The 25,952-nt window shown below is 39.9% G+C and overlaps 2 protein-coding genes across 6 annotated transcripts in view; one reads left to right on the top strand and one right to left on the bottom strand.

Moving 5' to 3' along the window:
* ssh1a (slingshot protein phosphatase 1a) overlaps nucleotides 1–17,530 on the bottom strand; it is a 20,250-nt gene extending 2,720 nt beyond the window's left edge. The window contains exons 1-14 of one of the 3 annotated variants that reach the window (XM_006784255.3): nucleotides 17,141–17,530; nucleotides 15,143–15,180; nucleotides 8,054–8,154; nucleotides 5,952–6,016; nucleotides 5,311–5,432; nucleotides 4,854–4,922; nucleotides 4,617–4,682; nucleotides 4,141–4,335; nucleotides 3,939–4,032; nucleotides 2,863–2,991; nucleotides 2,589–2,635; nucleotides 2,327–2,473; nucleotides 808–1,008; nucleotides 39–711 (exon numbers count right to left, since the gene is read on the bottom strand). In XM_006784255.3, coding sequence (XP_006784318.2) covers nucleotides 39–711; nucleotides 808–1,008; nucleotides 2,327–2,473; nucleotides 2,589–2,635; nucleotides 2,863–2,991; nucleotides 3,939–4,032; nucleotides 4,141–4,335; nucleotides 4,617–4,682; nucleotides 4,854–4,922; nucleotides 5,311–5,432; nucleotides 5,952–6,016; nucleotides 8,054–8,154; nucleotides 15,143–15,180; nucleotides 17,141–17,221 — 2,028 coding nt within the window. In that variant the 5' untranslated portion in view covers nucleotides 17,222–17,530. Of the gene's footprint in view, nucleotides 1–38; nucleotides 712–807; nucleotides 1,009–2,326; nucleotides 2,474–2,588; nucleotides 2,636–2,862; nucleotides 2,992–3,938; nucleotides 4,033–4,140; nucleotides 4,336–4,616; nucleotides 4,683–4,853; nucleotides 4,923–5,310; nucleotides 5,433–5,951; nucleotides 6,017–8,053; nucleotides 8,155–10,343; nucleotides 10,564–15,142; nucleotides 15,181–17,140 lie in introns of those variants that run through there. The other 2 variants (XM_006784256.3, XM_006784257.3) reach the window with 2 other exon arrangements.
* On the top strand, nucleotides 16,392–25,952 carry LOC102797214 (D-amino-acid oxidase-like). 3 transcript variants are annotated; one of them, XM_087849121.1, is made up of 12 exons: nucleotides 16,392–16,466; nucleotides 18,038–18,789; nucleotides 19,295–19,495; nucleotides 19,592–19,706; nucleotides 22,802–22,878; nucleotides 23,437–23,502; nucleotides 23,866–23,920; nucleotides 24,444–24,548; nucleotides 24,632–24,714; nucleotides 24,988–25,105; nucleotides 25,347–25,445; nucleotides 25,528–25,952. In XM_087849121.1, the coding sequence occupies exons 3-12, from the start codon at nucleotides 19,302–19,304 to the stop codon at nucleotides 25,651–25,653; spliced, it is 1,038 nt and encodes a 345-aa protein (XP_087705247.1). In that variant the 5' UTR covers nucleotides 16,392–16,466; nucleotides 18,038–18,789; nucleotides 19,295–19,301; the 3' UTR covers nucleotides 25,654–25,952. The 3 variants fall into 3 exon arrangements, with proteins under 3 accessions (XP_087705247.1, XP_087705248.1, XP_087705246.1); XM_087849120.1 differs by having other exon boundaries at nucleotides 16,408–18,789; XM_087849122.1 differs by having other exon boundaries at nucleotides 16,407–19,495.

Raw genomic sequence — 25,952 nt, 5'->3', positions numbered from 1 at the left:
GTCTGAAATATAGGCTAAACTTCATTTTTCAAACTTACATTGTAGTTGCGTGGAGTGCTGAAATGGTTGTTATTGTTGGAATTTTCATTGAGACTTGCCAGGTCCATCCCATTACCCTCTACTTCGACATCTTGCGTTTCACCACCGCCTCCATCATCGGGCTGCATTAATACCTCCATCTCTGCCTCCTCCTTTTGCACGTCCTCCTCATCCTCCTCCTCCACTGTGCTGAATTCCAGCCTCAGACGCAGCTCCTCAAGGGGCTCTGGACCGCGACTGCAGGTCTGGGCCGCAGTCCCCTCTGCCGTCGGCCCAAAGTGGGGGAGCGGCAAGCCCTCACGGCCATCAAAGGCCTCGTCATCCAGCAGAGCATCCCTTTCCACATCCTCAATTTCTATAAAGACCTTCTCCATGCCGAGAAGGGGAGGGCCGCGCACAGGTGTTGATGGTTCACTGTCCAGCGCAGAGTCAGAGAGACGGCGGAAGTAATAGTTGTTGTAGGCTGGGTCGTTCTCCAGGGGAACAGTCCTGCATGGGGAGGGGCACGCTGCACCTTTATCAGATAGTGCTTCCTCACAGCAGGGAGACATTCCTGGATCTGGAGTCAGGATGCCTCCCTCTTCTCCTCTGCAGCACTGAGCCATTCCCTGCTGTCCCTCGGCCATCTCACAGTCTCCGTCTGGATGCCAGAGCTTGTTGTGCCGTTGTTTACTGAAAACAGAGAGAGACCAAACACAAGTTTAAAAAAGTTTAAAGAGTTCACCTAAGAGAAGACAATTTATGCATAGATCAATCGAGGGATTATACCTGGCATCCAAAATGCCTTCGTATTCTGCCAGCTGTCTCATGAAAGCTGGGTTGGGTCGCGTGATGCTCCTCTTTTGCTTGACAAAGTTATAAGCTTTCTCTAGCGACCAGCCGTACTCCTTCATGGCATAAGCTATGACGGTGGAGGCAGACCGACTGACACCCATCTTGCAGTGGACGAGACACTTGGAGCGGTTCTTTCTGTGGGAAGGAATACGTGCACATTTTTATAAAAGACACATAAACATCGATTAGCAATGAAAATAACCAAATACCAAACTACAAACTTTCCTTTTCCACATTTGCCTTCGTCTCATCTGAAAAACTGTTGAGGTTGGATAGTAGATTAAAAACAAAAGAGGCATCTGAGGACTAATTTTCTTAATAAGTAAACCAGACTAATTCTATTACTCGATTCAGCTGTTTTGTGAAAGGGATGATCCAAAGTAAAACAGAAAATGCTGGAACGGTTTTACACTTATTAAGCAATATTTTGGAACACACACGTGATAAAATAATCAGATGTGAGGTTTGTTTTCTCAATTGTTTACTTTGTTCTCTCCTTGCTTCTCCTTCTCTCACTCCCAAAATCTCTCTTTTTCACTTGTGGCCTCAGCTTATGGACTTGAGCACCTCCCCCCCAACACTTAAACAGGTGGATCCCTTTATTTCCCCACTGTATGAACTTTACCAAAGCAAATTTTGTGTTAATCAGCACTTCAAGAACCTGCCTGGCTGGTTCAAGTGTTGTCAGAAAATATGATGCCTAAAGCAGGAAGTTAAGCTGGAATTTTGTTTTTCTGCTACATAACAGAGCCACTGGGCCATTCATTAACTACACCTGTTCAACTTCTTTTTAAACACATATATCTAAACATTCAATCACATGGGAACACCTCAATGGCTTTTAGTCATTTAGACATGGTCATGACAACCTGCTGAAGTTTAAACTGAGCATCAGCATTGGGGAGAAAGGCAGTTTAAGTGAACATGGCATGGTTGTTTGTGCCAGACAGGCTTGTGGTGGTGGTGCAATAGTATGAAGGACATTTGCTACCAGCCGAACACTAAACTCCACAGCCTACCTGAGTATTACATAAAACAGTGGGGCCATCTTATGACAGCTGCTTCCAGCAGGATAATCCAAGAGAGCACCTTTGGGCTGTGGTGGAACAGGCGATTTGTATCATCTGCTGCGTGATGCTATCATGTCAATATGGACCAAAATCTCTGAGGAATGTTTCTTTGTTGAATTTACAGCATAAAGAATTTTAGGCAGGTCTGACTGCAAAAGGGGATCTGACCTAGTATTAGCAACGTGTGCCAAATGAATGAGTAAGTGTATGTACTACAACCTTGAAGTAACCGAGTGGGGTCAATTATGACCTCAGCTGTATATTTATATGTACCAATGTGTTACTTCACTAAAATACTAGCTTTGTTGACAGTAAGTCTCTAGTGATGATGACATACAGATAGTTATATCATCAACATGTTTTCTGTTCCACTCAGGACTCACTTTGCTTTAACAATGAAGTTATATGTGTCGTTCCAGTGAGCAAGCAGGTCGGTGGCCTCTTCATCGTAGACGCGTATGTTGTGATAACTGAATGTGCCTGGAAAGAAGTTGTCTATTTCTCGGGTTACATTGAGTATATAGGCCACCCTGGGGAGGAAAGATAACATGAACTCATCAACAGCATTCTTTCTTGCTCAAATCATAATGAAAATATGTTTTTTGTGTGGATATCTGAGCTTCTCTATTATCTAAAATAAATCACCCTGACTCTTGCAGCTCCTCCAAATTAGATGCATTCCATTCAGAGCCCTAAAAAACAAAATGAGAGAAAATAATGTTTAGACTGGGTATATTTTCAAATCTTCGGGAGACTGTTCTTTCTCCAAAACAATAATTTTAAAGGCAAGATTACTTTAACACTAATGTTCCTTTGGGGTAGAACAGAAAAGGAATCATTTTTATCTCAGCTACTCGCAGGAAACAACAGATGTAGCAGATGTTTCTGTCAATGTAAGAGACAGCATTAGTTTTCCCACCAGGTAGACATGGTCAAAGATGAGGGTGGCTTTGTCCATCTGACCCAGGATCAACAGCATCTCATTATCAATGAACTCTTTGTATTCCTTAAGGTTGCAGTTCATGTGTTGCTCCAACTCTGTACGGATCTGAACAAAAAACACACAGCATGACTTATGTGTGAAGGGCAATAAACACACATATAAGTGATCTCTTTTAAAAGTTAGTGCATTGATTTTTATTTCATCAAGTGACCTATTAAAACAAAGGACAGGGGCTATTCAAAACATATTTTATCTTGCAAGCTAGACAGTCAAAAATTTACATTAAGAAATGGCAGTTAAAGCAATAATATGGAGGTATTGACAACATCTGAAAGACTATTAATACTTTCAGATACAACTGCCCATCTGCTGGGTGAAACCTAAGCAGAATATTGACCTTCATATAACTGCAAAGGAGCTGCAGGAAGGTTTAGCTGACACAAGTGGCACTGCACCTCTCCACTCTGCAGCACTGATGCAGAAACGGGATCTACATCTAAAAAGGAAATCCTACCTGCAACCTCATCACAGAAGACTAAAGCGTTGCGCTTGGGTAAGCCCGATTCACTGTATCAGTTTGTTGATGAAGAGACTACAGTGACCAAATTTAAGTAAAAAACAAATCCAAACTAGAGCTCAACATGCACAAAGTGTATGGAGTGGCATTCAGAGTTTCCTAAACAGAAAATCTGCAGGGAGACTTTATGCACAAGCAAATGTCTCAGAACACCATTACTATACTGCAAGGAGAGTGGGTAAAAAGTGAATAAAATCCTAAATCAAGAATAGAAAAGGTAAATGGTGTAAAGAGGGGTTAGTAACAACTAACTTGGTAGGATAGCCAAATACTATAATTTAAGTTAATGAGAAAAAAGTAGGATGCATGTTTAGATGTTTGCTTAGTAGTTCTTTTCACTTCCAAAGCATGAAATTTGCACAGGCGTGCCCAAGTATTTCCATAAATAATGATAAACCTTTAAGAAATAAAATTTAAAGGAAGCCTTTCAAAACTAAACCACATGAAACAGAAAGTAAATGACTTCTTTTTAAACCTGTTTGGAGGTGACGTTCTCAAGGTCCTGGCACGTCATGATGCTTCTGAGTTTCGCTTTAATAAGGCACTCTGTCCTCTCTCTCTCTGAAGGCCTGCAAAAGATGATGTCTCATGAAACTCTCAGCACTTGTTAAAGACAGCTGCTCCAAAAAATCTGAACCCATTTCAACAAAAGCTAAAGTTGGACCGCGTTTACTGACTTGTCGACAAACATGGTGGGTGAGTCTGGTCGTGTGGTCTCCAAGTCCTTCATGGCGTTCCACTCGTTGATGCAGCTCTGGTCTGAAGCAATACAGCTCTCATAGTAGCCCATCCAGGTGAGAGCCATTCCTCCAGGGAAGTAGTTATACCTGCGTGAAACCTCACATGCTTTGTGCAGAACCTGCAGGGCTGACCTAGATGGTTGTTGAATAGGAAAATAAAGAATTGATAGTTTGATTCTCTTTAATGATGAAAAAATAATAATAAAATAAAATCACATGATTGTGTTGTTTACAGTTTGGCCTTGTGCACTTTTGTGCACTTATGTCTTTATGCCAGTAGGTGGCAGATTGAGCACCGCCTCAGCCTGCACCATTGCAGCAGAGTCTGTCTATTAGGGGATTTATTGTTGTGTGCCATGAAAGTGAACTGTAGCAGCCAGCCACTGTGACTCCGGGGGTTGATCATTACTCACCACATAGCCTGCACTGACACGGGTTTGAAGACATGAGTCCGTCCTGCCGTGTTCACAGTAAAACCCCTGAGGAGCAAATAAAACAGATGGTTACTATGTGTTCATCTAAAGTGTCAGGGATGGATGCAAAAAAAAAAAAAAGCAGCATGATAATGCTCCAGCTGTGGCCTCTGTCCTTAAAACAAGGGTCATAAAGAAAGAATTTAAAAAAGAAAAAAGAAAACAACCCAAACTCACCCATCTCCATCCAGGTGGATCTTTGTATCGCTCCACAGAGGTAGCACCATGCCTATCGAACAGCTTTTACTGGAAACATAGAATAAAAAAGGCAAAAAAAGGGGAATGAAAGAACAATGTCTACATGGACTTTTAATCAGAGAATGAAATACAAGAAATTTGTATTTTGTTTAAAACTACTAGTTTCACAGGTAACTCCATGCCTCCAACAGAGAAATGGTAACATTTAAATGTCAACTGTTTTAAGGTACAAAGGTTTGAGCTTGAGTGTTGCTAGAAACAAGGAAATATTTTAAGCTTCAGTCAGAGTGGTGCAGGTGAGTGTTATCTACATTCACAAGTACATATTGTATAAATTATTTCATCTGTCTTGTTCAGAATAAACACAAAGTAAATAAAAATATCCAGCCTTAAATGGAGCTTAGCCTTAAAGAATATTAAACTCTACATATTTTACCAGTCTTTGTTGGTGAAGTCGATTCCCAGAAGGATGTTCTCCTCTGTGTCTTGTCGCCCACTGGTGTACACCACCACCATGTACCGCACACGATCTGACCATGCACTCTCCAGCCGTACCGCCTGCACAAGACACAAACAGTGGAATTCAAAGTGTTTCATCCAGGTTATAAAATTTCAAAACACTAATTTAAGTATTTATATAAGAATTAAAATGTAAACATTGTGTTAACTACCTTCACACAGGCAGAAAACTTCAATTGCACATAAAAGCTAATGCACAGGAGAAGCAAGAAAATTCTGGTAAACTGCTTTTCTGTCCAACAAAGTGTCGCACGCTTGATGCAACAGGGTAGCTGAGTGCTCAGGATGTGTGCGGGCACATTGCTGGTAAACATAAAGTGGGTAACACATACACCCCTATGCTATGGAAACATGTTGTAATGCTCTCCTGAGTATGTTCAAACCTGCCCTTGTGAGCTAATAATTACAGTGAGCAAATAAGCATCCTGATTACACAATAAAATGCATTCTGGAAGGTTTGTTAGTCACTGGTCTCACTGTGTGTTTGAGTGTGTGTGTGTGTGTGTGTGTGTGCATATTTCCATCTAGATGTATGAACAGATTTAAGCTGTCTCTTACCAGTTTGATTCTGTCCTCTGATCGAAGAATGTTTATCATCACCTGCAGGTGTTGAGGTAAGTCACCTGTTGAGGTGGTGACAGTTATTATAAATGTTCATCACCATACACACATTTGTAGTTTGAAAACAATAAGGAGAATAAAAAGCAAGCACAGTGGCTTATTAAATGCACTGCTGCAGGATACTGAAGGTAAGTGAAATTAGGCTGCTCCCAAGTGTTTAACATGAAGGCCAAAACTAATACCTGCTCCTGGAAAAATGAACAGATCACCTGCTCAGTGATTCTTATCAGCTGACAAAACGTGAACTGACAATAAAATTGCATGCACAAATTTATCTAACCACAACAACTCAAGAACTTGTCTTGGCTCCTTTTATATCACTCAGTGATCTATCTGCCAAGACATGTCAGTGGAGCTGGATAATAAAACAGGGCGTGAAGATGGACCAGCAGTTGATAGAGAGCCAGCTATTTTGAAATATGTCACAACAGGTCAGCAGAAACAAACTGACATCCTGACTGGTTTAACTTACAGATACTGGCATGAGACAAAGCAAAAGACTCTTTCTGGCCGTGTTACTTCATTTCTCTGCTCTGATTTTTGGGCCAGGCTTAAACTATATACATTATATTTAAAACCTACAAAAAAAAAAGGAGGATCAACACTATACTGAAGGTATTCTAAAGCTCCTCCACCAAGTTATTGTTTTCAGCACTAAAACATTACTCTGAAGTTATTTGACAGATCCTGTTTATGCTTTGGGTTCATTCTTCATAGCTGTTAGAAATAAATCCTCAGAAAACTATTCACATGCTGTGGATCAAAGTCAAGTGAGTTCCTAACACTAACAGCTGCAAGTTACAAGTCATACTCAACACATAAATGCACTGTATTCATTGTTTTGTTAGTCTAGTTTAAACTAGTTCAACTTAATGTCTTCACTTAAACCACTGAGCCTGGAGAGAAGTTAACAACAACAAAACAGTTCACTCATATGTAAAGTCAAACATGTCACAGCCACATAAATATTGTCTCCCAGATTGCAGAGCATTGTATTTTTAATGTCATGGTTATTTCCACAAAACTGGTTGATGAGAACAAAATATTTTATTCCCACAGAGCAGTTGTTCTTCCCTTCTTCTCATGCACATTTTGCATGAATCCCTCTCACTGTTCTGCACTTTTTTCCCTTAAAGGCCAGAGTTACTGGGAAATTACAAAAGTATTTCCATAGTAAAATGTGTTTGAGGACAAAGTAGGACCTTCAAATATGTGGGTTACCTGACAAAGTGGCTGGCAGCATAGACCAAGCTGCCAGCCGCAGCCAGCACTTGCCAAGTGACTTGGCAGTGCTTCAACTGTTGGCTAGTGTTAAAGACCCATCATGTCACTGGACTGACTCGTAAGCCTTATGTCTTTAAAGTTATAATTGTGTCTTTCAAAAGTGATTAAAGATATATGCAAGTTCAGTTTAACTTGTAACGAAACCTCTGACTTTAATCAATAGAAAATCAATTACAGATAAATCACTAGTTTAAGTTCAAACAGGCCTCACAAGAGTGTAACCATAAATGAGAGACTTAAAGCAATTTGCAAAATGGTTCTATTTCTACAATATCCAAATTCCATTATTCTATTGCAATATCATGGTATTGTGGCATTCATTTACACAAAGAACCACAAACTCGGTTTCACATAAAAAATTAAACTTGAATAATTTTGTTTATCTTGCTTGAGCTAAAATGATGAAAAACTACCAAACAAAGTCACAAAAGGGAAATCTGAGTACAACTGTTTATAGTTACTCAGTAAAGTTAACACAAGCAAAGTAGTTCAAATGATAAGGCCCTCCTTTAATCGTCAGCAGAAGTTTTGTCCACAGTGCTAACATACGCTGGATTTAAGCACTAATCTGCCTAAGCTACACGTCTGGAACATGCTTATCAACGAGGCAGCCTCCATTCTCCACACCTCAGCCGTAAACATCTGCTGCAGTGTTAGGAAGTTTACCAGCTAACCTGGATGAGAAGTCTAATGAAGAGATTCACAAGCTCATGAGTTCAGTTTGGGTGAATGACGTGGGTATTGTAGTGTCTCACCTGCATGTTTGTGATGAGGATGTGCTTTCTGGCCCTGGTGACTGCTTCCCTGCTGCAGAAAGAGAGCAGCACCTTTCACCATGAAGAAGCTCTCACTCAGGCTGCAAACAAATGAGAGGAAAGTCAGGGGTTACACATCTTTAGAAAAGACACACTGTGCGTAAACCACAACTCAGCAGAGCAACAGGTCAGGTTGCTCTTTGGAAAACTCAACCAAACAGTGGGACACGAGACAAATGAATTTTTTGTTTTAACAGGATGCTTCTGTTCAGTTGGAAACATCCAACGAGATGACAATAAATCCTGGTTGTCTGCTGCGGGAGAATTACCTCAACAGCTGAGTGGAAAAGCCCAGCTGCCACGATACAGGGCCAGACGTCAGGTCTGCAGCCGCCATGAATCAAGCTTTGATCCTGAATGCTTATCTGTCTTTTTTCTGTTGCACTCAGATTTGACCTGTCAGGACTCCACTGTCTTGGTATAATGCAGCACAGGCCCAAATAACTGACCAAACTGCAGCTGTTTGCGGCGCTTAACCTCCACAAAGACCGAAAAGCAGCAATTACTACGTCACACCTGCTTGTAAAAATCCATGATTTTTTAAGGTTAGGTTTTGGACGTGTCAACAGACGACACATCCAAAGCCTAACCACAGTATGGAGGCGCAAAAAAAAAAAAAAGAAAGAAAAAAAGAAAGAAATAAGTGAGGTGTTTCCTCCGGGCTGAATTCAATCATTCCATTTCACTGAAAAACAATGTCAGCGCATTCATAAATCTACAGTACCTGGCAGCTGCGTGGAACACACGCATCACGTATTCTGTGTGTGCACTCTGGCAAACCAGGACATCTTTGAAAAAACAAAATCCTAGCATGTACTAAAGAAGTGCCTGCCTGTAAATACGGTCATCAGGAAATCACTGTTTTCAAGTTGTGTGAACTTAGAAAGCAACACTGGGATCAGTTTATGATTATGAAAGAAAAGAAAAAAATATTTTGCATCTCACGTTTGCACAAGTTTAATGAAAAGAACTGAGATCAAATCACACTTCCAGGGGAAACTGCCGATTACTGCAGTAGCTCCTAAATTGCCTCAGAGAAAAACTCAAATATGAATTATTATCATAAATGTCCTCATCTGAATTAAATCAACTACTGCACATTTTTATATCCAGCTTTGGAATTCCTCTCCCAAACAGCCCTCTCTGATCATACTTTCACAACCCACATACACAAGAGCAGGCCTGGCTCAAAACAGATGATTTTGTGGGAACAAAGGATTTCGTTTTGTACACCTCACAATAAACTCCGGCCGCCCCCAGCAGCACAGCAAAAAAGTTTCAGTGACAAAGTATGGGGGTGGACACCTCTCAACAAGAGCTTTTTGTCTCACTTTGGAGGATTTTTGTTTCACTGTGTTCTCTGCTTGGGATTTATTACGCTGTCAGGAAGGTCTACTGTCAGGGAACGACTATATGTGCCAAAAGTGGCAATACCAAGAGCAAGAGCAGAGCAACAGCCCCATTATTGCTCAGCAATTTGCACAAAATCCATGCTGCCTTCATTTTCTAAGTTTTAATCCAACTGTAAGTTCACTGATCTTAACCTGTGATACTAGATAACTTCTAGCAAAAAAACCAAAAACCAAAAGTGCACTCTGGTGAAATTTGAGAATCTGTGAAAGTTGTCCTCGTGTAAAATCAAGAGCTGTCCCGCAGCTTCACGATCACACTCAGACATCCTAATTGAACCTACTGTCTCTTACCCTGCAGCACCCTGCTATCAGCTTCTCCACAAACACTATGGCTAAAAATACATCTGGTATCAAAGTAAAACAAAAAAAAAAACAAAAAACCCCACAAAAGACTATGAAAGAAAAGCTCGCCAGATAACCAAAATGATTCAGCTAGAATGTGGAGTGCTGTACCCATACCTTATTTACATCATAGTGAAAAGATCACAGTGAAAAGGTCACAAGAGCACAGCTACTAACAGAATGATGGTGAATCCAAGATTTTGGAATCGTATAACTCCTTTTAACTGATGTTCATTATCTCATATCAGCAGGAAAAGTCCTAAAACCAACTTAGTCTGTTGACCTGAAAAGACGCCACGGCATCTGTGAGAATATAATCCAGCCAATCTTCAACAACTTATACTGACAGATTTTATTAAAAGTTAGAATATACCAAGTTGTTTCAAAAACCAATTAAAAGTCTAACCACTATCTTATCAGTGAAGGATTTCATTCTTAGCTGTTTAAATCCCATTTAGAAGTTAAACTTAACTTACATGCGGTTTATCTCACTCTGGGTCAACACTGCATTCTTCACAAAATAAGGTAGCATCTTCATCATGGCCTCCTCAATGGCTTCTACAACCAGATACATCCTGTTAACCCGAACCAGACACACGCGTCTCCTGCACGAGGTAACCCCTCTTGGTCAGCCTCTAGAAACAGCGAAGGAGCAAAGCAAGAGAAGAATGGTGGCTACAGCACTCTTGAGTGACAGACTGACTGACAGCCTGTACTCATCTGCGCTGCTCAGTAGAGAAGTGCCGCCTGTTCAGATGCCACTCCCTCCGTTTCACCTCCTCCTCCTCCCTCATGTGAGCGTCTCTTTGTGCAAGTCAGCCTTCTTCCTGCAGGGACATAGTGCAGCCTCCACCCGTTGCCTCAGGCTCACACAACCAGTCTCCCTCGTCTCCCAGTCTGTCCTGTCTCTATTGCACACTTTTGCAGTGTTACACTGAACTCAGTTACAATTAAGATATTCCAGTATCACTCAAAGTGCAGATCTCCAGTATGAAATCTGTGTCAGCTGAAAATGACAAAGTTAAAGAGAGGTGGTTTCTTCCTTAGCTAATGCAAAACATTTATCTCCATGTCTGCAAAACGACAGAAAAGCAGGGGAAAAGCAAAACCACTTGAAAGACAAAAAAGCAGACAGAGGAATTTTGGCTTGAAACTCCCTAATGGGATGTCTCCATGCCACATTATAGGTCAACAGAATCCAAGGTAGTTCCTCCAGGCTGCTTGACACATGGGCCAAGCATGGCTGGATAGGACAGTAAGAACTGGCAACGTCCCAAAACTCCTAAATCTCATTATACGCAGGCTTATAAGGGAGGGATTATCTTGGCTCTTTCCTTAAAGTGGCCAGTGCTGGTTCTCACTCATTCACATGAACCACAAACAAACAACATTGTGTTATATTGTTGCAGATTACAGGAGGTGAAAACAAGTATATCTTCTATGTCTAATATGTCAGCAAGGACTATTGCTTTTAAATGCAGGTAAAGAAGGAAAATATGGAACTGAAATTAAATACAATGAGGCCATTATAGTTCACAACAATTGGTGAAACGTGCAGCCACATGGGAGCCTAGGCTATAACTTTCCTTTGCACTTTCTCTTTCTCACCAAGCATTTAACCCCCCACACATATACAATGAAGCGGCAGAACTGTGTTAATCTGAGAGGATTGGCTAACAGACACTAACAATAGCTCTGCGACACGGATAACAAGATAGCCCTCCTTTTCTCCTCAACAATGGGACATCGTCTGTAACACCCGTGGTTACTAGCAGGTGCTGTACTCTACAAACTGTTCTGTGGCAGTCCAGGTGAAACCCTAAACAGCTTGATGTGCCAGGTGCAGGAAGCAGAAGCGTAGACCTGAACATAGGAACTTATTCTGCATTTAAGGTCAAGCTTTAGAAGCAACAGGTAGGAATAAAGGCATGTCATTTAATTAAGGTGTAGGCTGTTCCTATAAAAGTGTCCAGGTGGACCTGAATGGGGCCAAGCAGGACCAGATGTCTGCTAAAGCACTGCTCTGAGTCACCAGGTGAGCTGCTATGTTAGAAAGGTACTCTGGACTAGACTGAGCACTCACAAAGAGGCTACACAGAGGCTGTAACCAGGCGGGTTTATCCACAGTCTTAGAGTGTTTTGCACACAGCAGCACAATAAGGGGAAAAAAAGCCTCCTCTCGGGGCTGTCAGTTGCATAATGCTGGCATTTTTCTCACTGACACCACTGAAAGCAGTAAAGAGAGGGAGGGGCCGGACATGGAGGAACAGACCTCCTCAGGTATCTGTGGAGTTTTGAAGGGCCTGAACAGGAAACAAATAACGTCATCGTGTTACAGAGAAAAATAGACCCGGACCTGGTGATTCTACTGTAGTTTGTTCTGCCAAAAAAAAAAAAGAGTAAAAGTATTTACTTTCTGGACAATAAACGTACAAGTATACTAGTGCCTGTGGACAACCTCATCTACCAGTCCTTCATCTCACTATCTGTGCTGTGCTTTCTTTCTCTAACGCACACATTAACACACATTTTTGTCCGATTCTGTGTCTTGCCCACCTCTGCTGTGTACAAGGTGGTAAAATGAAATCATTCCTTGGTTTAGCGCCATAGACACCTGCATGATGTTTATGTTGGCCCAAATCAACCCCTCCAATTCGTCATCATTATCGAGGTGGGCCAGGAACAGCGAGCACAAATACTCCCAGTTGGCAGATGCACAGCTGTCAATTAACAGATGCAACTACATATCTACCGCAGAAGATAAGCAGTCTTATCTGAAGAGAAATGTGCCTGTCAAGTAAAAGACAACTTACTACGACTTACTATAAACATGAATTTACTGGCATTTTAACCACAGAATGTTATCTTACAGACTCCTCAAAAAATGAAAGAAATCTTGAGGCATGCCAGCACTCGCATCACACATAGATCATTCCCTCACACATGCATTGCTTGGGGACACAGCACAGAAGATTGCATTACTCCAAAAGAAACTAAGCTCTTAAAATGATGAATGTGCACACATCATCCAAAGTGAATAATAAGAAATCAGGGAATCAAGTTTATGAGAACACAGAACTTTCAACAGGAGAAAAGAGAAGTCTGTCTATATTAGTGACACACAAAGACCGGCTTTCTCTGTTTCACCGTCTTGACAAGTTTATTTTGTACATGGGACTAAGCTGTTACAAAAGTTATTGTATTGATTTGTTGTGAAATAAAAAGTCTGCCTGTGCTTTGAGATCCTTTTTTTTTTTTTTTAAATTGCTTCATGTTTTCTCCGTCTAAAATATTTACACATTTACATCAACATAAACTCAAAGAGCCTAAAACAGTGCATTTGCATTAATGTTACAAAAAGAATAAAATAACACACGATAAAGGGACAATTACTCTATTTTGAAAAAACACACCTCTTTCTCTCTCAAGCTGCCCCCGGGACTCAGAACAAACTTTTGGAGGAAAACTGAGTTTATTACTGAACACAGCTGAGTCATAGAACTTGTAATGCATGAATCCCTTATCCAAAGATAACAAACCAAACATATTCAGCTTGGGAATATTCACAAATTTGAATGCTCAAAACACAAGTTTCTAGAGCCAAGTGGTTTCTTGAAACCATTGACTGTTCTAAAAATGCACTCTTGTTCTTGTTATGAGATCAGGAACACAAAGGGAAAACCACTTCAGACTGAAAAGAACAGATTACAACAATTATGGCTGCTGTACATTATAGTCATGTCAGATTTCTCACATTCCTACATAATATAAAGACATAATATATATGATGCATTATTAGATACACCTGACATAGTTACTATGACCTGTAAAAGTTTAAACTGAGCATCAAAATGGAAAGAAAGCAGGCTGGTCAGAGTATTTCAGAAACTGCTGATCTACTGGGATTTTCCCACGCAGCCATCTTTAGGGTTTACCAGTGAGCGACAGCTGTCTGAGCAAAAATGCCTTGTTTATGCCAGAGTAGAATGGCGAGTCTGCTTTGATACAACAGAAAAGAAGAGTAACTAAAAAAAGCGCTTGCTGCAACCAAAGTATGTAGAAGAGCATCTCCAAATGCACAACACGTTGAACGTTGAAGCAGATAAGCAACAGCAGCAGACGACTACACCAGATGCCACTTCTGACAGCTAAGAACAGGAAACTGAATCTACAGGCTTACAAAAATTAGACCTCAATTTTGGTAGTGCAATCTTTAAGCACTTTGGGCTCCTTAGTCCACTGAGCATTGTTTAAATGCCACAGCTTACCAGAGTATGGATGCTGACCATGTCCATCCCTTTGTGACCACACTGTTCCCATCTTCTGATGGCTGCTTCCATCAGAATAACACACCATGTCATGAAGCTCAAAAAGTCTCAAACTGGTTTCTTTAAAATGACAATGAGTTCACTGTGCTCAAATGGCTTACAGTGTCACTAGATCTTAATCCAACTGAGCACCTTTGAGATGTGGTGGAACAGGAAATTCACGTCATGACTGTGCCAACAAATCATCATCAACTGTGTGATGATGCCAGTGTGGACCAAAGTCTCTGAGGAATGTTTTCAGCACCTTGCTGAATCTGTGCCATGTAGAATTAAGACAGTTCTCCAACCTGGTACTGGCACAGTAATGGCAACTAACAAAGTGGCTACTGAGTGTACATGACACATCCATCCGAACAGACTAGAGAATCAGTAAGCATTTTTTTTTTTTTTTTTTTTATCTACACTCATTAAACACTGCTTAATAATTTGCTTGCTGTCAAATACTTTAAAAAGTGCTGATATTGTGTGTTTTTAATAAGTAAAAAGATCAAATCCTAAATGTTACGTTTTTTTTCCCCCAATCTATGCCACACACACACACACACACACACACACACACAGTCTGTTAAACAGCAAAAAAAGAAAAGCTGTGGGAACGCCAAGTGACTCAGATAATGATGTGCCGTCCAAGAACACGTTGATCGGTCTAAGTGCTGATAAATAAACAGACATAATTGTCAACATATTACATGATAGACTACTAGGAACAGCATGTTATTTTTGTTTTTTTACAGTTGGCTTTTAAGAACTGTAGACTTTAGTCAGACACACACCCACACACTTTTTATGACCCTGACAATCAGGTGTGCTCATTCACCGATAGCACCTTGTTTGCCAATATTCCAGGTTTTACTAAATGACTCAAAGGCAGATGCAGACAGTCAGTTGATAACACCTGTGTGGTACCATATCAAAGAAAGCTTAAGCTAAATTTGAAGTAAACTTACCTCAGATTTACTCGCCGTTCATCTTCACTCCCAAAATCCTGAAACAGAGATAACAGAAAAAATTTATACCATACTGAAATCATTTCAACTGCACTGTTAGTGCTATAGCAGAACTATAGTCTTGCCTGTATTTTACTAAGCACAAACTCTGATAAATGTATGCGAAAAAACAAGCAGCAATGCAGGTGCTATACATTCAGCATCTACATTTTGGAAGATGAACATAGAGATACTAAATTTTGATATAAAGCATACTTTCTAGGGTCACCACCACTACAGCCACTCGTGTGATCAAATGATCTGTAAGAAAGCTGTACAACTTCAAACACCTATTCTTAACCGTATCAATAATGGCTCACCACAGCAGGATTGTAGGGATGCTAGGGTAGAGTTTGATTGAAAACATGACTCTGAAGTAAATGCCAGGGTAGTCAAGGTACATGTTTTACATTCATTTTAAAGGCAGCCACACCACCAAGAGAAGCTTACAAGGTGTAAGAGTAGATAAGACTCTAAAGTTTATCAATATTTTGAAACATGTTGTTCCAAAGACGATTTTTCTTGTCACAGTGAAGGTGCATTAAAGTACTGGCAATGGGACTCAGTTGATGCTGAATGTAACAAACATTCAGCTAAAAGGAAAAATAAAAATGAGGAGTACCATTCGTAGGGAGGATGAAAGGAAATCATTTTGCACGGGCTTCCACAAAGCAATGCACAGCGAGCTGAGTGTCTTTATTATTGTGCATAAGCATGAAAATAACCTCACATATTCGCTGCCTCATGCCTTCATACCAGCGTCTCCTGCCTCCCTGTTTACCTCAGTTCTCCTTCCACCCCTTCCTACAGTAGTCCTCCTCCACCCCACCCACCCCTCATGAGCAGATGACATCATAGCTGCAGCAGATTTCTGCCAGCTTTATCTGTCACACCTAAACAGCCGTCAGGCAACAATGACATACGGGACAGGACCAAAAAAAATCCCCTTTAGAAAAAGAAGACAATCTACTTGCACTAACTAACATGTCACCATATTTATGAGTACAAAATAAGGTAGAAATAAGAAGTATTTCAACCTATCCTTACCTAACACAGCTCACACACTTCTGGTTGTAAATAAAGCCAGCTATAGATAGTAGTTTCTGTTACAGGCAGAGAGCAGCACAAGGTAAGCTTCTCTGCCTATAGCTGGTAGTTAGCGCCCCCATCTGGTAACGAATAACTACTTAAATAGCAAAGGGAACTTATTTTGAATGGCTTAAACCATTACTTCTTCTCAGTGAAAGTATGCAGAAAACTCAAACCGTGACTCTCTACTGTTACAGTTAAGTATTAACAATTTCAGTTGTCGTCATATGTGTCTGTTTGCCAGAAATATGGTATTTTCCCATGCTTAATCGCACGACCAACAACACAGCACAATGGAAATTAGAATAGCGATAATCTGTGTGTAACTGTTTCCAATTTGATTTCTGTAATAGATATTTTATGGTCAAGTCCGCCGAGTCAAAACATCCACACAGCTTTAGTGTTAGTAAATTAATGCAAATATAACAGCAGTGCATTAAGCTCCCCGACAGTGCTGTGTGCTAGATATATTTAAGAAAAACGTTCATTTTTAATGTCAGCCACTCACATCATAAACAGCTAACGTTAATGTTAGCCACAGCTCTTATCATTTATGAGGCACTTGTCAAACTAAGCTAACGTTAGCTCTTTAAAATTGACACCTGGCCAATTGAACAGGTGTGGCGTTTCTTTAATATTATTAAATAACAAAAAAAAGATTTCACAGACTAATTGGAATAAGCGATAGTCAGCTACAACTCTCTGTAACGAAAACGTTTGCTAGCTACCATGAGCTAACAGCCTAGCATAACTAACTAGCTAATTCAGCCTCAATCAGCAGGCCTTCCTCTGGCAGCATCTCCCTCATCCTCACTCTGACACCACCACAACGGAGCATTGAAGCTTTGCTTCACTCGGCACCAAACTCACCTCCCCCGCGGTCGTAGTTGCTGTGCTGGCGGTGGAAGCGGCGCTCGGGGTCGGGGACCGCTGCAGAGTAACCAACGCCATGGCTGGGAGCTGAGGATGATGATGCACCGGCCGGCCGCTCTGGCCTGGTGAGCTGCAGCTAGCTGCTGGGCTAACGATACATACAGCTGACAGAGAGACTGATGATTGGAGGGAACCGAGCCGAGTTATCCTTTCAGGCTGGGCCCCCGGTGAAGGAAGTTATGCCTTCAATCCATCCCGGCGACACTTCTTTTGTAATTATGTAGTCATAATATAACTGCTAAACCTATGAATAATAGTGACATCACGGCAACTGACATGTACAGCAGCCTGTTTGTATGCGACCTTTAAACGAGGCAATTCAGGTTTACATAACAGGCTATTTACAACAGGATAGAAAACACAAATAAGGCTTTGTAAAACCACACTCGTGGGTAGGAACAAAATGTAAAAATCGCGAAAGAAATATTTATTCAAAAAGCTTTACAGATATACGAAAAATAAGCAATGTCTGAAATATGTTTTTACTATTTTGTTCAGAAGTAGGCGTGACTTGTCTCATAATAATGTGCAAAATGCGACCCAAAGTACAATAACAATTTAATTATTATTATTATTGTTGTTATTGCTGTTCTGACTGCTTTTATAATAATGAATCAATATAATGGCATATCTGAATATACTTAAAGTGTTGCTTCTGCGTGTGTGTGTGTGTGTGTGTGTGTGTGTGTGTGCGTGTGTGTGTGTGTGCGTGTGTGTGTGTGTGTGTGTGTGTGTGTCCCAGTCAATCTGTGTTGAGGTGTGGCTTCATGAGACAGCAATGGCAATTTTATTTTTATTGCTGATTATTAACGAATCCTTTTTGCCTTACACCAGGTAATGTATTTCTGACTGTCGGTGGATTATTCTGATACTGATGGATATGCAGAACAGGACAGAACCTGCCAGAGAATCTGCCCGTTTTTTTTTAAACATTTTTATTATTAACGAAATCTCTGATTTTAATTCAGCACATTAAAGCTTTTGAAATGAAATGACAATGATCCCAAACACACTGCCAATGCAGTAAAAAAGACCGGGATAGAAAACACTACCAGTCAGTGTTTGGCCTCCCAGGAGCTCGGACCTCAACATTATTGAAGCAGTGTGGGATCATGTAAACACAGAACACAACAAAAGGCAGCCAACATCCAAAGAAGAGCTTTGAATGTCCTTCAAAAAGCCTGGAGTACTATTCCTGAAGATTAATTAAAGAAATGACAAGAAAACTGACCAAGACAGTTCCGACTGTGTTGAAGAATAAAAGTGGTGATAGCAAATACTGACTTTCAGATTCGTTGGAACAAAAACTATGTTTTTGTTTTATATGCTGTATTTCTGTGTAAGGATCAAGAGTTTTGGACAACACTGTGACTGCCACCAGTTTCAGTCCTTTTAATTATCAGGCGAGATCGACAGAGCATTTTCTCAGTTGCGGTTTAAACTATACACCGTGAACGCGTCTTGCGCTCTACGTGCCTGTAATATCTGCCTTGCTAGCAAGAGAGAGGGGCGGACCAGTTAGAAGTCGGAGCTGAAACACTTTTGCTTTTTAACTCTGCCCAAAGCGGTGGAAAACCAGAGTGAAGGTAAGGCGAAACTTATCTGAAATCTATAAAGTGGACTATACTGACAGCACGTGCGTCTGATCCCTCTAACCATGCTGCTTTTACTCAAGTTTCAGTAACTAACTTGTTGCTTCCCAGATGGATTCTTTGTCTCACCAGATCACAGTGTTACGTAATACTGTACTCTTAATAATAACCATGTGGAAGCACAAGTTCTGCACAGCTGTGGCTCACCCCTCAGTTATACAGCAGGTTTGATCAGTGGAGATAGGTTGTTTAAGGTCTTTATTGTAATTTCTGTTATAGATACTGCATACGCACATGTAATGATTGACTTAAAATGTTGAAATATTTTACATTTTATTTAAATATTTCATGAACGTATAACTTATTCTCAACGATGAGCAAATAGACAAAAAAAGAGAAGAAAATCGTTTTAATGTTAATAATTAATCCAGTCTTACTCAATCTGCTGCTATGTTTGATTCCTTCATGAGTTAGTGAGTCTCACTGTGTCTCATGTTAGTGCAGACATGCGGGTGGCAGTGATTGGGGCAGGAGTGATTGGCCTGTCAACAGCTCAGAGCATCTATGAGCACTATCACTCTATTGTCAGTCCGCTGACCATCGAGGTGTATGCAGACAAGTTCACTCCACTGACCACTAGTGATGGAGCAGCTGGCTTCTGGCAGCCTTATCTGTATGATAAGGGCAACGTTCAGGAGACGTGAGTGTGTTTTATTTAACTTTCCTTTAGATTTTAGTTTTTATCTACAAACATTACTATTGCTACATTATTCCCATATGTGTCCTTGACATTTAGAAAATGGAATAAAGAGACATTCGACTACTTGCTCAGCTTTCTCAAGTCATCTGAGTCCATAAAAATGGGAATATTCCTTGAGTCTGGCTACAACCTTTGCAGTGAACCTGCACCAGTGAGTACTGCTTCTTTTTTTTGGAACTACACTTTTTTTTTTATCTCAAAGATAAGATTTATTCTTATTTTACAGCCAAGAACATAGGTGTGTGTGTATATATAGTTAAAGTGCAACATCAAGCAACTCATTCACAAATTTATTGCATTTCGGGGCAATATCTACCCTAAACAAAGTCCAGTTGCTCTGAAGTAGAGCTTTGTTCAGCCACATAAATGATTGTTGAATGCACTGGTTGGAAACTGTAAAGAGAGAGGCCCCACTAAGGGTTGTCTTTATGCTCAGAATCAGGGTTAATTGGGATTCTGTGTACTAACGCCACAGACATTTCTAGCAAATAATGAGAAAAACTTGCAGGAAAATTGCTTTGCACATGATTAAGACTGTGGAAGCTGTATAATTATTCTAGAAATACAAGAAAGCACAAATATGCAAATTCTGAACTCTTGTAACAAAGTGGATGACATCCCATAGTACGTACAAAACATTCAGGAATGCATGTGTAAACTCCTCCGGTATGTAGTAAGGACCCTGTCACACTGCAGTTCTGAAAATATGGATGTGAAATGCACTACACACAGGCACACACAGGCACACACACGCCCAGGTCTTTGTTTTCAGACACCAAGTTTATTTATTGTTGTTTGTGATGACCGACCACAGTCCGACAGCTGTCGGTCACAGCTGATCTCCCGCACCCCTCCGCTCCTCTCCCGTCTCACTATAAAGGGGAAGGAAAGCATCATCAGTCCAAAACGGCTGTTCTCACCTGTGTTTCCAGCATCGCCCCGTTGAGCTCACCGCACCACTCCTCCCCTGCAGCCGCGCCCAGGACCACACCTCCGCCACAATGGAATATAGAAATATTCAGCTGTCTGCTCGAGTGGTCTGACAGTCACGAATGGAGATGGACTTATACAGATGTGGTCAGAAGTTTACTTACACTCATCAGATTCTTGTCATACCACAGCTTTACCAAAAGTTTAAATTGGGTAAAAAACAGTTAGTTGCAGAGATCCACATTAGCAGATGATAAAAAGAAACACAAAATACAGAAATTACAAGAAAGCTTGCATTTGGGCATTTAATGATTTCTTTCAACTGTTCCTTTTTTAGTGCGGAATGATTGTAAAGCATCTTTAATGACTTTAAAAAACAAAAATTGGGTGCTCAAGTTTGGATTTATTTTAGATTTTCTATAATCTGCACACAGTCAAAACTGAACATAGACTCAAGTATTTACATACGTTAACTTGAATCCTTGAAACCTTGAATCAACAGCTAGGTGGTTGAATCTTGGACACATGTGGGTGTTACAACAGGATGATGATCCCAAACACAAACACACATCAAAACTGTTTTTTTGGAATGGATAAATCAGACTAACATTACAAAAACCAACCAATTTAAACAAGCTTGTTGATGGCTACCAAAAACATCTGGTGAGGTGCCACTTACTAATGGACATTTAACCAAAAATCAGTGGGGGCTAATGTGTATATATATATATATGAGACTATATGTATAGTTTTGATGCTGTGTGAATTAAAGGAAATCCTAAATGAATTCAAACTTGTGCACCAAATTCTTGTTTTATTTTTTAAGTCATTAAACATGCTGTACAGTCATTCCACTCTAGAAAACAACAGTTCAAAGACATCATTAACATTGATGTACATCCATGCCCATGATGAGTGGATGTAAGCTTGAGAACACAACTGTATATTAGCCGGCACTGGTATTGTTGAGTGATTTCTGCATGTTTGCAAGTAAGATCATGTAGTGGGCTCTTTTTAGTGCCGGTTAAAAGTTCACAGGTCAAGCGATGAAACTGGAAGACTTGAAAACACTTATGTTTTCATATTCTTATTTTATCTTAACTCTATAATGAAACAAAAAGCTTAGCATAGCAAAACAGAAATAGAAAGCCGTAGAACTCCAAGTTGGCACAATGCAGAGTTACAATAGTGATGCAAAACTCAAGAATATGTCCAGAATCAGGTTCAGTGCACTTTGGAAATTCTTTTGTGAATTTCATGTGTTACAACAAATCTGCTCCCTCTTAGCAGCAGAAAGCATTTCATTGAGCTTTCTCTTGCAACACACGAGTAATAACGACTTCCAGTGAAGTAACATACATTTCTTTTAGTTGTAGTCATGCCTACATCGAAAGCCTATTTGTCATGAATGGAAATGGCTCGTATCTCATTAGAGAAGCCAAATAATCCAAAGTACAATCAGGCTAATTCTGTGTTATTTAGGAAACTGGGTAATTACTTCAACCCCAAAACTGCCTGTACTGGTACTGATGGTGATTCTTCAGTGTTACCACATAAATGTCCTATATTGTTCCATATTAAGGAAATTCCAATCACTGGTTGGAAAACGAAAACCAATATTGTACCATAAAGTTTCACTGCAATCTATGCAAGACGTCAAATATTAATAATATACACGATAGAGCAACTCTGTTTAGTTGGCAGGGCTTATTCCCAACGTTAATTTGACACTTCATAAAAAAAATGTGGTTATCCTCAGTTGTAGCAAATGTGGCTGAGGAAGTTAGTAAATAACCAGGAGCTGATGAAACCCCATCTAACCCAGAAACACTTATTAACATATTAACTTCTATGAGAGTGTGTACTGAGAAATCTGACAACAGAAAAATGTTTCTTTTAACTTGATTCCTAATCTTTAGGGAGTTTGTATGCATTAAGCTATTACTAAGTAGTTCACAAGATGACTGACTTTCATAATGTAATAGCACTGAGAGGAATGTGTGACACAGACATGCGTTGGAGTCATAACCAGAGTGAAGAGTCAGCTGACTCGATATCACCAAGGCAGCCCATGCATTAGCAGCCCAGTAATAGATATAACATGGTAAAGACAAGCGGGTTTTCAAGATGCACTTAAGTAACTTTCTCTGTTGAAGATCTCTTTATTGAAGATAAAAAAACAAAAAAAATATCAGTGTTTGGCCACATGAAGCTCAAAGTTTCACAGTGGATACATCCTCTATAATAATGTGATTTGGTGACTGTGAAACCCATAAGATTGCCCTCTCACTGCCTGTTGCTTGTTTTTGGTTGCAGGATCCCTCGTTTAAGGACAGCGTTCTTGGCTTCAGGCAGCTCACAGAGCGAGAGCTGCAGATTTTTCCTGGATACAAGTAAGCTCTTTCTGAAAAACGCCAATGAAAGACAAGACACAAATGAACAAATAATTAGCCACATAGTCAGCTATTTACATACAGTGTGAACAAGTTGACTTTGAATGTGTGGTAATTAATTAAAGAAACTACTTGACCCCATAAAGTCTGAACCATGAAAAAATTGCCAGAAAATTAAAATTAAAAAATGCAATGTGTATTTAAATACATGACCAATTTTTTTTTTAAAAAAGGGAAAAATTACATTTAAATTTGAATATATGAGTTTTAAGTTGTATTTTTTTTTTTTTTGCGACATGTGGCATTTGTGTTGATCTTGAATAAAAACACATGACAGGGTTAGGGTTGTAAGTCACACTGAGGATGTTGACTCATGTTTCAAATAACATAAAATCATGTTTAGTTTGATAAACATGAATTTAAAAATGCTAAATGTGTGAATTTCACTGTATTACAAGCTTCCCACTAAAAGTTACCAGTATTTTTTGTGATTGAATGGACAATGTTGCACAACCAGCAGTTTTAGTGAAACACATATGCTTCTTATCATTTGTTCAGGTGTGGGTGGTTCAACACTGCTCTCATGATAGAGGGTAAAACATACTTACCTTGGCTTATGGAGTGGTGAGTGATCACCTAACTGACTTCTTATGTTGTATCAGTATTGATTTATTTAGTCCAACCTCCTGAGTTAGCTTTAAAATTCCCAAAGTATTTGACAGTGTTTGAGATCAGTTGTTTTTATATTTTACCTTTAACATAAGACCATATCGTGTTTACAATTTTATAATGTTGTCTGATATATACGCTGTACCTGGTGGACTGAAATGATCCCACAATACTGAGTAACGTATACTTGAGACTTCATCCTATTATGTATTAGTAATAAGAGTAATAAACATGTAGTATTCATTAGGTTCTTGTGTGTTTAGCATTGATGCTACTTAATATAAAAGGTTTTCTAGTGCACAGTGTTTTTATTTGCAGGTTGCAAAAAAGGGGAGTGAAATTTTATCACAGGAAAATAAAGTCCTTCAAGGAGGTTAGTGAAAGTTTTCAGTGTATTGTGCTTGCAAGTTCTTTATACATTCACCGAACACTTTATTAGGCACACCTTCTAATCTGACTTAATTCATCATGGGATAGATTCAGCGAGGTGCTGGAAACATTGCTCAGAGATTTAGGTTCATGTTGACATAATTTCTTGTAGCTGTCTGGTCTCTCTCCTCTGACCACAAGCATTTTCACCCAAAGAACAGCTGCTCACTGCATAGTTTCTCCTTTTCTGAACATTTTCTGCAGTGTGGGAAAATCCCAGTAGGTCAGCAGTTTCTGAAATACTCAGACCAGCTGGTCTCCCATTAACAACCACACCACACGTTCAAAGTCACTTAAGTTTATTTACTCATCATGATGCCTGGTTTGAACTTCAGCTGGTCGTCTTTAATGGTGTTTTGCTGACTTATGCCCAGTCTGTACTATATTAACATTTATTACTGAATGTTGTAAGCAAAAGTTATCTCTCACCATGTTTGTTATCTCCTATCATCCTTGACTTTTTTTAGCTGGCTGAAACCGGAGCAGATGTGATCATAAACTGCAGTGGGATGTGGTCAGGCCAACTGCAGCCAGATCCAGACCTGAAACCAGGCCGTGGCCAGATATTGAAGGTGAGAATATACAGGGCTGTGTGCATGTACTGCACAAGAGATAAAGGAGCGACGGAAAGAACTGGTGTTTGTTTGTATTTCAGGTCGATGCTCCCTGGCTGAAGCACTGGATTATTACCCACGATTTCACCAAAGGAACATACAATTCACCATATATCATTCCAGGGTAGTACAAGTAACATGCCACACTGATAAGCACTGAACTGCAGAACCACACAGCTGTTGACTTATAGTATTACTACATTTGCAGTTAGAGGATTTTATATATTTCACCTTAAAAAAAAGGTTTTAGATGTAGTAGCTCTAGTAGTTACTCTCTGTAGTTCAGTCGCTATGTTAACAGCTGCAGCACTTTTTTGTATTGATTTGGGGTTGGAGTACAATGAAGACAGAAAGCAAGAGCTGTTTTTATCAGTGTGCAAAACATTTGTGTCTGCAGAAGTCGTCTTGTGACACTTGGTGGCGTTTTCCAGTTGGGAAACTGGAGTGAACAGAATAGCTCTGTCGACCATAAAGAAATCTGGGAAAAGGCTTGTCAGCTTGAGCCTAGTCTCAAGGTACGATGATTTCTGCAAGGCCATAAAAAGATATGATGAGTCAAGTGTGATTAATTATTTACAGTAAGTGTTCTGTGGTGCTGAAGTTTTTAACATTTTTCATTTTATATATTTAGACCTCATTCTCAAAAGATGTAACTGAGTGTCACATTTTCAGTTTCTGAGTTACCTTTATTATTATGTATTTGTTTATTTATTTTCAGTTCTGAAAAGCTTTCATCTCTTTGTTCTCTAATCTCAGCATGCCAGGATAGTCGACGACTGGTCTGGCCTCAGGCCAGTTCGCAGCAAAGTCCGACTGGAGAGGGAAGCCATATGGTCTGGTGAAACCCCCATAGAGGTATCCTTTTAAGATCTAAGTAGTGGAACTGTAAATACATATTTCTGCTATTAATTGTCTAAAATACTGTGGCATTATTCAGGTGATACACAACTATGGCCACGGAGGTTTCGGACTCACCATTCACCGAGGCTGTGCCGAGGAAGCGGCGAGGCTCTTTGGTCAGATCGTGGAACAAAAAGGCAAAGGTCCAAAAGCTCGCTTGTGAATTGGTGTGCAGAAGTAACGATTGATGCTCTTTTTTTTCAAATGTCAGCATCAGTGCACATATTGCTCCTAGCCTCCACTAATTTAATATTAAACATCATTTTCAAACAATCTCACCATTGTTAATTAAACAATGGCACATATGTAAGACAATCGTGCTGAAATCTATTTGAGATTTGGATCATTTGAGAAGCACTTTTTATGTATAAATTGTACATATTTTTGTGAATTTATAGTGCACTAAATGTAAGATTTGCAACGAATTTAAAATATTTAACTAATAAATTAATAAAAACACGA

This window comes from Neolamprologus brichardi, chromosome 12, assembly GCF_056152115.1.
Source record: "Neolamprologus brichardi isolate AB-2024 chromosome 12, ASM5615211v1, whole genome shotgun sequence".
Classification (NCBI taxonomy): domain Eukaryota; kingdom Metazoa; phylum Chordata; class Actinopteri; order Cichliformes; family Cichlidae; genus Neolamprologus; species Neolamprologus brichardi.
The sequence above is the reverse complement of the archived record's forward strand: the minus strand, read 5'-3'. Positions and strand labels throughout refer to the sequence as shown.

What these genes read in the sequence shown, in the direction of transcription:
- LOC102797214 (XM_087849121.1), top strand. Translation starts at nt 19,302, where the DNA reads ATGCGGGTGGCAGTGATTGGGGCAGGAGTGATTGGCCTGTCAACAGCT. An exon ending in TTACCTTGGCTTATGGAGTG is followed by an intron (nt 23,503 to 23,865) that starts GTGAGTGATCAC and finishes TTTTATTTGCAG; the next exon opens with GTTGCAAAAAAGGGGAGTGA. An exon ending in AGCTTGAGCCTAGTCTCAAG is followed by an intron (nt 25,106 to 25,346) that starts GTACGATGATTT and finishes CTCTAATCTCAG; the next exon opens with CATGCCAGGATAGTCGACGA.